This window comes from Mustela nivalis (genome assembly GCF_964662115.1).
Source record: "Mustela nivalis genome assembly, chromosome: 8".
NCBI lineage: Eukaryota > Metazoa > Chordata > Mammalia > Carnivora > Mustelidae > Mustela > Mustela nivalis.
This window is the reverse complement of record NC_139027.1, coordinates 49,560,598-49,575,090: the sequence shown is the minus strand read 5'-3', so window position 1 is coordinate 49,575,090 and position 14,493 is coordinate 49,560,598. Positions and strand designations below refer to the sequence as shown.

At 52.8% G+C, this 14,493-nt stretch overlaps 1 protein-coding gene across 2 annotated transcripts in view; it reads left to right on the top strand.

The window, feature by feature from the left end:
- Positions 1–14,493, top strand: part of TET3 (tet methylcytosine dioxygenase 3) — a 99,592-nt gene that overhangs the window by 76,908 nt on the left and 8,191 nt on the right. For both annotated transcript variants that reach the window (XM_082743955.1, XM_082743956.1), the window contains exons 6-10: positions 4,415–4,623; positions 5,886–6,036; positions 8,860–8,949; positions 9,433–9,570; positions 13,902–14,238. In XM_082743955.1, the coding sequence (XP_082600081.1) occupies positions 4,415–4,623; positions 5,886–6,036; positions 8,860–8,949; positions 9,433–9,570; positions 13,902–14,238 (925 nt within the window). The remainder of the gene's footprint in view (positions 1–4,414; positions 4,624–5,885; positions 6,037–8,859; positions 8,950–9,432; positions 9,571–13,901; positions 14,239–14,493) is intronic.

The window sequence follows — 14,493 nt, the reverse complement described above, 5'->3', positions numbered from 1 at the left end:
TCTACCTCCCTGGAAGATAGAGAAGGGACAGGTGCCCCCTCATGGGGAGGGGACTCATCAGTGCCAAGAAGGGCAGATTGTCTTTGGCGGCCGCATAGCTTCAGGAGCCCAGGCGGTGGTCTGTGGCTACATACAGAGCAGTGCCTGGCTGCCCATGGTGGATGACACCTCCTGTGGTTCTCCCTGCCCACAGCCCCCTCCGGTCTCCCATCTAGAGCCCGGGCTTCCCTTTGCAACCAGCTGCATGTCTTCGTTCACCGCCCAAGCCTCCAGCCCGTACGTTCATCTAAAAGTAGTATGCCTGACAAATTCGAGACTTGACTGGCCAGGATCTCAGGGACAGAGTTGAGGCTTGTCATGGGTACCCAGTAAATGTGTGTTGGGGGAAGGATCTAAGAAAGCAGTGGGATGGCCCAGGGAGCCCACTGGTAACCGCCAGTTGTAAGGTGGCCCATACAGAATATGGAAGTTGCCAAGCGTGGGAGTAGGGGAGTGACCCAGGTCGCATTCCTAGGGCTCCGTATAAATAGAGGCACGCCACTGACCGCAGAAGTGGGCTTTCGGTAGAAGAACTGTGGAGATGCTGCATGGGCCAGTCCGTACCGATGACTGGGGACAGAAGGCCAGTATTTGAAGGCCCGTAGAGGGCACGGTGGAATGGGCCTCCTGGGGAAACCCGTGGGTTGAAACTGAGTACCAGGAGTGGGAGCTGTGGGAAGACAGATTTGGGCTTCTGTTGCGTGCAGTGCTCAGGGAAATCCTGCCCAGAAGCTGAGTGGGCTGTCTGTGGTTCTGTGGTGGTTTATGAGCCATTGGTGTTGCCGAGCTCAGATGTTGGTTGGTGTCCTCCTGCCCTTCCGTGGGTCTTTCGGTTGTGCGCTTTGTGCATTCAGTCCTGCTGGCTTCCTTCCTAGTGTGCATAGGGAGCTCCACTTTACTCAGTTTTCTTATGGTTTTTTTGAGGGTAGCCATAGGCCTGTGAGGGTATGGCCACAGAGAGCTGTCTGCTCGTGCTAGTCATGTTTATGTGTTTGCCACTTGGGAAACCAAAAAGATATGGCCTCAATCTCAGCTCAGACAGGTAAGGTGTTTCCCTGTGTGCTCGGAACACACTGTCACACACGGGCGCTGTGAGCCAGTGCCTTGCCCCGCGCACTGAGCAAGAGGTGGACGGTGGTGCCTCAGGAACCCTGGTGATAGGACTGCTGTCTTTTTTTTTTTTTTTATGCAATTTTTAAAAAGGATTTTTATTTATTTGTCAGAGAGAGAGTATGCGCGTGCACACACACACAAGCAGGGAGAATGGCAGGCAGAAGGAGAGGCAGGCTGTCCTTTGAGCAGGGAGCCTGGTGCAGGACTTGATCCCAGGACCCCAGGATCATGACCCAAGCCAAGGCAGACGCTTACCCAACTGAGGCACCCTGGCGGCCCAGGGACTGCTGTCTTATCAGTCCCTGGGATGTGCGTAGCTGCTCACAACACACCCGGACAGTCACACAGCGAGTCCTCTCATGGCGGGCTTTGTGGCACGTTCATAGGTTCCTTTTCCCAGAAAACCAGTTTAAAAAATAATCATGTAACTTACGCTCCCCTGGGATGGCTCAAAGCAGGAACTCGTGGGCCAGGGATGTGTTTTGTTTAGCCTGCAAAGTGCCCCTTAAAATTTGGAAGGAAATTCTGATCCCTGCTGCAGCGGGCATGAGCCTTGAGGCTGTTATATGGAGTGGAATAAGCCAGTCACCAGAGGACAAGTCCTGGACGACTGCACGGGTATGAGTTTCTGCACACAGTCGCCCTCCTCTGAGGGTCAGCAGATCGAGTGCTTGTTGCCACGGGCTGGGGAAGGAGGCGAGGGGACAGAGTGTTACGAGGCTACAGAGTTTCTGTTTGGAGCGAGAGAGTTCTGGTGGCAGGTGCCCATCAACGGCAGTGAACGGATGCTACCAAACCACCCACGGAAGTGGTCAGTTTTATGTCCTGGGTGTCTTACCATGATTTAAAACATTGGAGTAAATGCTCACATTGTTATTTATTTATTTATTTGTTTATTTTTAAAGATTTTATTTGTTTATTTGACAGACAGATCACAAGTAGGCAGAGAGGCAGGCAGAGGGAGAGGAAGAAGCAGGCTCCCCACTGAGCAGAGAGCCTGATGCAGGGCTCGATCCCAGGGCCCTGGGATCATAACCTGAGCCAAAGGCTTTAACCCACTGAGCCACCCAGGCGCCCCAAAATGCTCACACTTTTAAAGCAGAGATCTCGTGTAAAAGTCTGGATCTCTGTTGTCTTATTAAAATTGGAAGAGGTGGGTGTCCTAGGCTGAGATTCTCCTCAGGCACTGGTCGATGGAGAGAAGGCTGGGCTTATTCCTTTTGAAGGGCAAGTGCTGCTCTTTCAAGTGGCCGTGGTCTGTCCGCACTGCTCCTGCGTTGTCCGTCTGACTCACTCTCCTTATTTATCCTGTCTGGCTGCCTCTTCAGACGTCTCCCGCACTGACACACTCATGACCAAGTGTGTGTCCAGCACAGGCATCTCCTGACCCCAGACCCATCTCCTGCGGCCTATGAGGACTGGCTGCTCTCACCCCGGTCACATTCCCAGTTAACTCGCCAAGAAGCAGCCCACAACCCACCCACTGTCCCCTGCCACAAAAGTGAAAATGCATTTAAAACTTTCTCCTCCGTCAGCCCCTAGAGTCAGAGGGTCCCAAAGTCTCTTCTCTCCCCAGTGTGTCTGAATGCGCTCCTTTTCCCACATCATCCGCCATGGCCCTGCTTCAGCATGTGATCCACTTCGGCTTGTGTTAGGTCTGTTCGTGGCCTCCCTGTCCCTCTCCTCCGCCTCTACCACCTGCTCCCCTTCTAGAGCAGGAAGCTCCTCAGGAGAGCCCCCTGTGTTGATTCTCCATGGAATGCCACCTCGAGTCCTTGTTCCCTTGAAGTCCTTCCCAGTCTACCCTCCTCATAGGCCCTCATTGGCTCCTGGAATTAGCTGGGGTTCTTAGGAGAGGTCAGTCACCTCATGCCTTGGCTCCTAGGCCCTTTGCTGTGGGAGCCAGGTGGGAGTTCTGGCAGTTGGGGTGGGGGGGGCCTGGCTGAGGAGCCACGGGGTGCAGAGCCCCAGGCCCTTGCTCGTCATGTTAAGAGCCTTATTGAGACACAGTACACATACCATACAATTCGTCTACTCAGAGTGTACAGGTCATTGGTTTGGGGAACATTACTAATCTTTAAAAATTATGCTAAATTATACATAATGTAAAATGGACCCTTGTAACCATTTTTAAGTGTACAGTGGTACCAGCTACATTCACTTTTTTTTTTTTTTTAAGATTTTTTTTATTTGACAGACAGAGATCACAAGTAGGCAGAGAGGCAGGCAGAGAGAGAAAGAGAGGGGGAAGCAGGCTCCCTGCTGAGCAGAGAGCCTGTTGTGGGGCTCCATCCCAAGACCGTGGGATCATGACCTGAGCCGAAGGCAGAGGCTTTAACCCACGGAGCCACCCAGGCGCCTCTACATTCACATTGTTATGCAACCATCACCACACTCTGGATTTCCAAAACTTAGAATACAGAAACCCTGTACCCGTTAACTAAGTCCCCATTCTCTGCTCCCCGAGTCCCCGAGAGCCGCCATTCTACTTGCTGTCCCTGTGAATCTGACTGTTCCAGGTACCCTTTGTAAGTGGAATCCTGTACGGTATTTGTTCTTCAGCGTCTGGCTTATTTTACTTAACACAGTGCTCTTCAGGCCCATCCCTGTCATCGTGTGTGTCTGATGTTCCTTCCTTGCTGACGACTATTTCACGTATGGAGAGGCCACATTTTGTTTATCCATGTCTGTTGATGGACATCTGGGTTGCATCTGCTATCGGGCTGCTGTGACTGGTGCTGCTCTGAACATGGAGCATGGAAACGCTTGTCCCAGTCCCCGCTCTCGGTCCTCTTGGGTAAATTCCTAGGAGTGGCCCTGCCTGGTCATGTGGTAATGACATGTTATGCATTTCGAGAAACTGCCCAAAACTTTCCCATAGTGCCAAAGCCCTTGTTTTGTAACTAAAATCATACAGATAAGCAACATTTTCTCTGCAAATATTTTAGGACGACATAAAAAGAAATCTCTGAATATATCTTGGCTCACAATTTTATCTCTATATTTTTAGTTCTAAGCCTATGCAACTCATCAATAACTTATTATAGTAATTATTCTTTATTTTGCTCTTAAGAAAATGTTTGTGTTTATTATTCCCTAATGATAGCGGTCTCTCAGCCTGCGTGGTTGCCGTCGACACTGCCCTAAAGACCCACCGGCCTGGTCTGGTGGGCAGAGGTGAGGGGGTATCATGTCCGAGGCAGAGGAGCGAGGGGGCCAGTTTCCGACAGTGAACAGTGTGCCCCTGCCCACATCCCTGCAGGTGATCCGTAGGCACACGCTGGAGGAGAAGTTGCTGTGCCTGGTGCGGCACCGGGCAGGTCACCACTGCCAGAACGCTGTGATTGTCATCCTCATCCTGGCCTGGGAGGGCATCCCCCGCAGCCTCGGAGACACCCTCTACCAGGAGCTCACCGACACCCTCCGGAAGTATGGGAACCCCACCAGCCGGAGATGTGGCCTCAATGATGAGTATGTGGGGAGAAGGGGAGGAAGGGGGTCCCCACATGCAGGGGTGGGGGCAGCTGGGCCAGGTAGCCGTTGGCAGGGTGCTGGACAGCAGATGCAGGGGACTCTGTCCTCCCGCCCCAGGCCCTGCCTGCCCTGCAGTCAGGGCTGTGATGAAAGCAGCTCCCCCACAATCCCAGCCTGGCTTCTTCTGGTGCCAGCGGCAAAGGGTTTCTTCCCTGGGCTCAGCTTTGCTGCTGAACTCACGCGGACTTTGGGACTCTAATGCTGGAACAACTGTGAAAAATTGTGTGAGCGACCCCCCCAAGTGTAAGGCATCAGTAGTCATCACGAAACCTGCCCTCCTAGAGTCTCTTCCCAATTTTAAAATTAAGGTATTTTTGCTTTTCATCCTTTTAGGTATCTACTTAGAAGAGGGTTTTTTTTTTTTTTTTTGAAGTTTTTATTTAAATTGCAGTTAATTAACCCACAATGTAATAGAGACTGATGTTTACAGTGCCATAGCCAACACTGCCACCATCCAGATAATGGAACAGCTCCCTCATTCCCCCCAGTTCCCCTGTGCCCCTTTACAAGAAAGTCCTTTCTTCTGCCCTTGGCAACCAATGGCCTATCATGCTTCTTGTCCCCATAGGTTTGCCTTTGCAAGAATGTTCTATAAATGGAACCAGACCGAGCATAGCCTTTTGGGTGTGGCTTCTTTCCCTGAGCTTCATCTGTGCTTGTGTCAGCTCGTTCCTTTTCACTGCTGAGTAGTACGCCACTGCGGGGGCACCGTCATTTATCTGTTCCCCAGTCGAGGGGCACCTGGGTTGTTTCCAAATTAGTTGTTAAGTGACAATGTCAGTGTTAATTTGTTTAAAGGCTTGTCAGCCCCCAGGCCTGAAGGACGTGGGAGTGTTCAAACCCCATATTTCGAGTCACGGCTCTGTTTGTGTTGAACACGTCGAAAGCTGTCATGATATTAGAGTTAAGGCAAAGGATAAACCTTACTGGGGTTTTGACTGGATTCTTCCTACTTACCTCAAACAACCCCAGAGCTTCTCCCAATAGCAGAAGGTTCAGGGGTAGGAGAAGCATGGGCTGCTCAGAGCGGACCGTCCACCCCAGGACACTTGGGAGAGGAGTCGGAGGTGGGCAGGATGTGGTCCCAGTCACTGGGAGGCCACGGGTGCTAGGCCTCCGCAGGACCTCCCCCCGGGCAGGGAGGAAGGTTTCCGAACAAAGCCTGTGTCCACGTGCCTCACGTGGGACGTCTGTTGCAGCCGGACCTGCGCTTGCCAAGGCAAAGACCCCAGCACCTGTGGTGCCTCCTTCTCCTTCGGCTGTTCCTGGAGCATGTACTTCAACGGCTGCAAATATGCTCGCAGCAAGACGCCGCGCAAGTTCCGCCTCGCAGGGGACAACCCCAAGGAGGTGAGCGGTGGGGTGGGGGGAACCCTCCTGCCAGCCCCCCTCTACCTGCTGGCCTTCATTCCCCGGGGGGAGGGCGGGTCAGCAGGTGTTACTCAGACGGGGCAGAATGCAACTTGCTTTCTTTTTTTTTTTTTGAACTGACCTTATCTTGCCAGGAGGTGAGGCGTGTGGGGTGTGGTGTGAGGGCAGGGGGAGTGAGAGATTAGACTTAACCGACAACTGGGTACCCCAGACTCTTCCAGCTTTAAAACCATCTCTTTATGGCTGATGTTCAAATTCTACATCTGAATGAGACCCGCTTCCTGGGTCATTTCGTCTCTTTGTTCTTGCCAAGATGTCTTTCGGAGGGTAGGATGATTAGCAGGAAGGGGAGCCTCAAGGCCATGGGCCATTTTCTGGGGCCAGTGTTGGATTTCCCGGAGTGACCTTCATCCTGCTTGGCGGCCAGTGACCTCTCTGCGGTTGTTCACCTGTTCGGGCCCTTGCTGTCTCTTTTCTGGGAGCCTGGCCTGGCCCTTAGGTACTAGTCTGGTGTCCACACAGTACGGCCTCTCAGTAGCTGCCTCATCAGGTCAGGCTGCCCTGCCCCTTCCTCTCTGTTGCCCTGCTTGTGAAGGCCATTCCAAGAGGTGGGCTCCCCTCTGAGTTCCAAGTGCAGAGAAGCTGCAGACCTGTCTGGGCTCCCTGTCCTTTCCCTTTCAGCAGCCCCCTCTTGCCTGAACACCTGTGAGGTAGGGTACTGGACCCTTTAGTGGGGGTCAAGGCAACATCTTGATCCCTGGTTCTACCTTCCATATATCCCTAAGCTCCTTGTACCAGAGGGTTTCCCCCTTTTCCATGGGTATGGGGACTCCCCTTGGGTGTGTGTGTATTTTTTTTTTAGGATTTTGTTTGTCAGGGAGAGAGCGAGCACAAGCAGGGAGAGTGGCAAGGCAGAAGGAGAAGCAGGCTTCCTGTTGAGCAAGGAACCTAATGTGGGACTTGACCCCAGAACCCTGGGATCATGACCTGAGCCGAAGGCAGAGGCTTAACCCACTGAGCCACCCAGGCGCCCCAGGCGTATGTTTTTCTACTATACATGTAATAAACTTCAATGCTCAGAGTTCTCAGCCCTGCTTTTCAGAAATAAAAGGAAGCATTTTCAAAGCAGAACTTTTTTCCCCTCAAAGCCTGGCTTTTTTTTTTTTTTAAGATTTTATTTATTTATTCATTTGAGAGAGAGTGGGAGTATAAGAAAGAACGAGAACAGGGGGAGGAACAGAGGGAGAAGCAGACTCCCCACTGAGCTCAGAGCCCAGTGCCACCAGGCTCAATCCTACAACCCCCAGATCATGACCCAGGAGTTGGACGCCCATCCGACTGAGCCACCCCGGCGCCCCCGAAGCCCAGCTTTTAGACTGTTGCACAAGCTCGTCTACCAGTCTGGTTTGACACTAGACTTTTATTTCTGGCGGCGTCCGCCCTCTCCTGGAAGCAGCGAATGCAGTTGTTTCAATGACAAGAGGAGTCCGGGGGCCATGGGAAGTAAGAATCATCAGGAGAGAAAATGCACTGCCTTCATTTTTCTCTCACTCGCCCTGTTCTGTCAGCTAGCATTCCCGTGCACTTCCGTCTTGCTGCGCTCGGGCTGGCGCCTCCCAGGTGTGCGTCTCAGCCAGACTCATGGCACCCCAGGGTCTGGGCGCTACTGCCCCTCACTTTGTAGAGGAAGCACATGGCTTGCGCAAGGCCCTGTGGCAGTAATGGTGAAGTTGGGCGTGGATTTCCCTGGAGCTCCTGAGCCTCACCCCTGCACTGTGCTGGCCCTGGCCCCGCTGTGCTGGTGGCAGCATCTGGACCGCAGCCAGAGGGTGGCGGTGGCTGGCTGCTCGGGCCGCCCGGCTGGACAGACGCTGAGCCATCGGTCCCGCGCTCACATTTCCACTTCTCTAAACTTGGTTCTTTCTCTCTTCCGTCGTCTTCCTCTTTCCTCTGAGTAAACTCTGCATGCCTGTGCTCAAGGCCTTCTAGGAGGCCTCTGGCCCCACCCCCGCTGGCTCTGCTTGGCCCCCTTGGAGGGCCAGGCGGGGGACACCTGAAGCCTTGACCAAAAGCAGCGGGGATGCTGCTGCCCTGTGTGGGGCAGCACTGGCCAGTGGAATGCCCCTGAGGAGGGAAACGTTCTCTGTAAAAACAGCATGGGAGCCGCGTGGAACCGCTGAGCATTTGGAAATGTGACTAGTAGAACAGGGGGACTGGATTCTTCACTTTAATTAAAATTCACATTTATTTCGGTAGCCACGCCTGGCTGGTGACGAAGGCACACGATGGTGCAGGTCTGCAGGGCACGGCTCTGAAGGGTGTGCCGCCGGCTCGTGATGGGCTCTGGGCCTGGCTGGCTGGGGGGCTCCCCCGCACAGACCTTGAGCACCCCTCTCGCCTTCACCTCCCTGTCTGTAACACCGAAAAAGAAAGCCACATTTGTTGCTCCTGCTTTTACGTGCCTGCCACACCACACCTCTGGCCTGGGATCCTCCGAACTCAAAACCAACAGCCTGTTTTATGGGTTGTGAGCTGCCCTGAGCGACAGCCTGGAAGACAGTAGCTGGGCAGTCCAGGGGCTGGACCTTCAGGCCGAGACTTCCTGAGCTTCCATGTCTCCAGCTTTAAAATGGACATGGCACTATGCCCCTTCCTGAGGGAACTCTGTCAAGACCCCTGATGGCACCTAACTTCTACCTTCCCAGCAGCCTAATGGTGGTCCAGAATGGAGGTCAATTTCCAGCGTATAGAGCTTGTCGGGGGGGCTGCTGTAGGGGTGTGTGACGGCTCTTCTTCCCACAGGAGGAAGTACTCCGTAAGAGCTTCCAGGACCTGGCCACCGAAGTCGCTCCCCTGTACAAGAGGCTGGCCCCCCAGGCCTATCAGAACCAGGTATGGGGTCTTGGGCCTTTCTCTGCCCACGGGTCATCCACATCTCTGTCCTCCTCCCATGGTGTTCCATACGGGAAAGCTCAGCTAGAGAGACAGCGACAGTGGAGGTCTTGAATAAGATCCTTTCTTTACACTGAGCTAACGGCATCCCAGACCATCTCTCTTCTATCCCTTGCTTTCATGCCTCTTCGCCTATTCCTCTCTCACCTCCTCTGGTCTGGCTTCTCCCGGGGAGGCTCGAGCTTCTCTGTCCTCTTGCCCCTGCATCTCCCAGATGATGGGGGTGGGGGGGACTTCAGGTAACTCAGAAGGAAGTCATTTCTACAGGGTCTTCAGCCAGAAAGCCTACCTTCTGCAGCCCATGTGCAAGGCAGCCGCAGTCCTTAACCTCTCTCCCTCCCTCCAAGACCTAGCCTCCCCGGTGCAGAATCCAGGCCACTGACCTCAGGTCACACAAGCAGTTCTCCTTGGCTGTCCACACAGGTGACCAATGAGGAAATAGCGATTGACTGCCGTCTGGGGCTGAAGGAAGGGCGGCCCTTCTCGGGGGTCACGGCCTGCATGGACTTCTGTGCCCACGCCCACAAGGACCAGCATAACCTCTACAATGGGTGCACTGTGGTAAGGAACCCTGGGCCCCCTGCGGGATGATTCTGGGACAGGGACTGGTTTGTGCAGACCTGTGAGCTCAGAGTAGGGAGGAACCTGGAGACAAGAGTCTCAGATCTGCAGGAGGTGTGCCCTGCCAGACTGCTCCTGCTCACTTCTCTGAGAAACGCTTGGACCAGACTGGCCTTGGCTCTGTGTCTCATGCGGGTGCTGCAGAGTGCAGGCTCTTGGACACCTGTAGGCCCTCCGTTATCTACAGATGGCCCCAGGCCTCCCTGAACACTTGGATTTAAATCTAAACACTCTCTTGATACACCCATTAAGCAAATATTTATTGAGCTGGTCTAGATGCTGGGGAATAAAATGGACTAAGCCCTGCCCAAGGATGTGATACAGTTCGTGTCTGGTACCGATGAAGATGGAGTAGAGGAAGGGGAAAGAGCAGAGGCTGTTTGAGATGCTGTGGGCAGAGAGGACTTTCTGAGAAGGGGTGGCTGAGCTGAGACATGAATGAAGCGAGAGAGTGAGGGATTGAGCGTCTGGGGGTGGAGTGCTCCCGGCAGGAGGACCAGCACAGGCAAAGGCTTGGAGGCAGGATGGGATCAAGACACAGGGAGCTGGAAGGCAGACAGAGCTGCGAGCTATGCTCAAAGTGTGATGGGAAGCCCTGGAGGGCTCTTCAGCCAAGAACGGTAGGAGCTCATTTATGAAGTTAGACGCTTCCTCCTGCAACTGGCAAATAGAAGTATGTGGAGGTGGTGGATGGGGGTTAGCCAGAGGAGGAGGCCAGTTAGAAGGCTGGGACAATGTCTAGGCTAGAGGTGACAGGGCTGGGGCAGGAGGAGGGTGAGGAGGAGGGTAATGGGAGGACTCTGGGTGATTTTGAAGGTCCAGTCAAGGGAGTGTTATTGATGGTCAGATACAGGATAGGAGAGGGAAGGTACAAGACAACCACCCAAGACTTTTTGCTTGAGCACCAGGACATGTGTTGGGGTGACACACTGAGCTGTAGACTAGCAGGAGAAGCCAGTTTGGAGGGAAACTCTCCTGAGAGGCCTGCTGTCTGCCCACAAGATGTGCCGAGTATGCAGGGGAGGGGGCGTCTGGAGAGCACGTAGCTCACACTTAAACAGCCATAAGGCCAGGTGCGGTCACCAGCAGAATGAGTACAGTTGGAGAAGAGGGGAGGTTTGGGCTTGAGTGGACCTCCTTGAAGGGATGATGCCAGCTGCCTGCTTTGCTTTTTACTGGATCCTGGCAGGCAGGGCTCCCTGGGGAACTGTAGCAGAGGCTGTAGCAGGTCATCTGAAAGGGGGCTCCTGGAGTTCGGGTGTGACTTGGGTCTGACACCAGGATTGATGGCATAGCCCTGAGATCGTATTTCTCTGCCTTGTCCTCCTTCCTTATGTCCAAGGCTCAAAGCGAGGTGGGGCGAGCATCTGTCTACACTGTACAGGGAGGGTTTCCAGCTGAGACAGAGAGAAAGGGAGGGACCTACAGGATTTAGGAGAGGGTCGGGGAGGAGGAGGAGACACTGGGAGATTGGAGCTCGATGAGGTTACTTCAGTCCCAGCGGGGGGCCTGCTTCCCTTCCTCTCTCTCTGCCTGCCTCTCTGCCTGCTTGTGATCTCTCTCTGTCAAATAAATAAATAAAATCTTTAAAGGAAAAAAAAAAAACAACTATTCATTGTTTAAGAAGGTATAAAGTAAAAATTGCCTGAAATCTCATGGACATGACCAACGTGAGCATTAGGGTGACCATCCTTTCAGGCACCTGAACGTGTGTGCACGTGTGTGCGGACAGCTCTACACGTTTTATACAGATGTGATCACATGATACATACATGCTGCTCCATGACCTGCTCTTCTCAACTCAGGAGTACGTGATGGACAACTTCTGTGTCGCTGGGTGTAGATCCACTTCAGCCTGTGCTCAGGCTGGCTGGATGGCTTTGCCATCGTTTATTTGACCGCCCCCTTCTGGATGGACAGTGAGTGCTTCCACATGCCCCCTCCAGAAAGCAGAGGGGGGCTCCAGGCTTACCAAATCTTGGTGCAGTGCTGGGATAACCTTGAGGTCCTGGGGCCAGGACATTTCTAGGCTTAGAGGGGTGCTTACTGGCGACACAGACCTTTCTCGGTTTCTTGAGTTTTTGCCTGCCTGAGTGGCAAATGTATCTCATAGTACTTTGTGTTTGTTTTAGGACTAGAGAGGTTGAGCATCTTTTATATTTCTCACCCATTTAAATTTTATCTTTGTGACTATCCGTTATGTCCTTTAAAAAAAAAAAAGGATAGCCTTAGCTGTTGACGTGAATAAGGTGTGCATGTTAGGGAGAGAAACACTGCGCCTGCCATCACTCCTCGTTTGCCTTTACTTTTGCTCTTTTATTAAACTGGGTTTCAGGGAATGATTGGAAGCAGGGCGGTGGTCAGTCCAACCCAGAAGGTACGTGGGGCCTGGTCAGAGCAGATTAAGTCACACGGGCCCCATGTATGCGGGGAAGAAACCTACATGGTAGAGTATGACAGCAGAGGAGAAGTTGTAGATGGGAGGAAGAACTACAGCTAATTTTGCAAAAATGAACTGTTTCTGTTCAGTAATAAAACCCTACGAGCAAAACTGAAAGGCCAATCCAAACTGGAAAACAGTATAACAGTGACAAAGAGCAGGATAATCTTCATATGCAAAGATTACATAAATGATTAAAATAAATGGCTTAATATAAAAATGGGGGAAAAGGCATAAAACTCATGAGAAAAAGAAGACTGGTATTAAAATACACCCAAGGTTTGACTCGAATATGACCTGAAGACACAGATGTGAGCATCAGGAGGGCAGAAGTTCATCCTCAGCATTCAGAAGCACCTGCCGGGCCACGCAGAAGCCGCAGGATGGGGCAGGGGGCAGGGGGTGAGAGGGGAGAGCGTGGGCAAGGCAGAGTAGAAAGCTGAGTAAGCTGGGGATTGGAGAGTTTGGAGAGTTTCTTGGCGCTCCGGGCCATAGGGGTGGTCCCCCGTTGTCTTCCCTGGCCCTGGGTGATGGAGGGCAGCGGGAATGTTGGCTCAGGGTGCGAGAGTTTGATAAAGAGAGAGAGCTGGCTGTGGGCTCTGGATTGGTTGGTTTGTGTATCAGCGTGCACCTAAAGGAGGTGATTTGCTATCTCTAGGCATTAGCTAGTCTTGGGGGAAGGAAAGCCCTTCCAGGGTCAAGGCCCCAAATGGCAAAACGTCAAGAACACAGAAAATAAAATAGAGTCAACACAACAGTAAAGAGTAAACTTGAGAGAGAAAAAAAATCAAACCTCATTAGTAATCAGAGAAATGCAGACCAGCAATGAGACACATTTCCATAATGAACAAAATGTTTTCAGAAGTGAATGGCAAAATTACAAGCAAAAGTGTAGGAAGACAGAAACTCCCCTCATCCCAATATGAGGGAAGCACTGAGGAGACTCGTTGCACAGGGCAGTTTGGCAACATGTGGCCCTTGACTTCACAGAGTTTATTTCAAGGAATTATGTATTTTAGGAGATTTAGCTGAAAGTGTAAAAGTATTGTTTATGGTAGGAAAAGGATGGAAACAAGTTTTAATAGTGATGAAGGTTCATGAACACATTGATAACAGAATAATATGATGCAAATTCTGAAATCACATTGGGGAAGAATAACGCATAAGGAAATCTTCATACTGGGTTTAAAAAGAAGTTACTATAAGGCTGTATGCATAATGCGATTCAATTTCATTACCAAAGAGTGAGTGTGGGTTTGTGTGTATGCAAATATGATCAACATGTTTATAGTGATTATTTCTAGATGGTGGGATTATTGAGATAATTATTTCCTTTTTGCTGGCCTAAATTTTCTACAAGCAGTACAGGTAGTTTTTATTACGAAGTATTTTAAAGAGCCAAAGGACGCTGCATGTTCAGGGCACAGAGGAGAACGGGGTGAGGTCTGAGGCTCTGCGAGGTGACGAGGCGTCGGGACAAGTGTCTCACTGGAGGTAGAACACGGCTGCCCGTCCTGACCGGCCCTTTCCCAGCCGCGGGACCTTGGGCCAGTTGTCTCTTCCCCTCTCCCTCTCCCGAGGGTCACAGGAGACAGAGTGATTGGACGCACTTTGAAAGCCGTAGGGCAGATTCTAATGCTGGTGATAGTGTTACTCTGAGAACCAGCAGAACGCGCTTTTAGACAGACACTCTTTCTAGAGTGGATGGCCGGTGTTGGGACGACGCGGGGCAGGGGGAGCTCTTGCATGCCAATGCTCAGCCTCTTCCTCCCTGCATGCGCTCGGCACCCCCGACCCCACACACCCTCCCTCCCTCTCTCTGCTTGGCCAGGTCTGCACTCTGACCAAGGAAGACAATCGCTGCGTGGGCAAGATTCCCGAGGACGAGCAGCTGCACGTGCTCCCGCTGTACAAGATGGCCAACACGGATGAGTTCGGCAGTGAGGAGAACCAGAACGCCAAGGTGGGCAGCGGGGCCATCCAGGTGCTCACTGCCTTCCCCCGCGAAGTCCGGCGCCTGCCTGAGCCTGCCAAGTCGTGCCGCCAGCGGCAGCTGGAAGCCAGGAAGGCGGCGGCCGAGAAGAAGAAGATGCAGAAGGAGAAGCTGAGTACTCCCGAGAAGATCAAACAGGAGGCCCTCGAGCTGGCCGGCGTCACCACTGACCCAGGTGTGTGGGGAGAGGGTGCCCACCAGAGGTGGCACCGTCGGGGCAGGGGTAGGCCCTGGACAGCTCCCTCCCTGCCCCTCTTCCTGTCCGGCGAGGGAACTCCAGACCAGAGTCACTGGGCCTCTCTCGGCCATCTGGACCCCGTGGTATCTTAACTTTCAGTCAGCGCAGTATCCGTGGCAGCCCCAGGACACCGGAGTGGGGTGGGGGGTCCCATCTTCCCACAGAGGAGCTGGGCTCCTCCAGCTTGCCGTA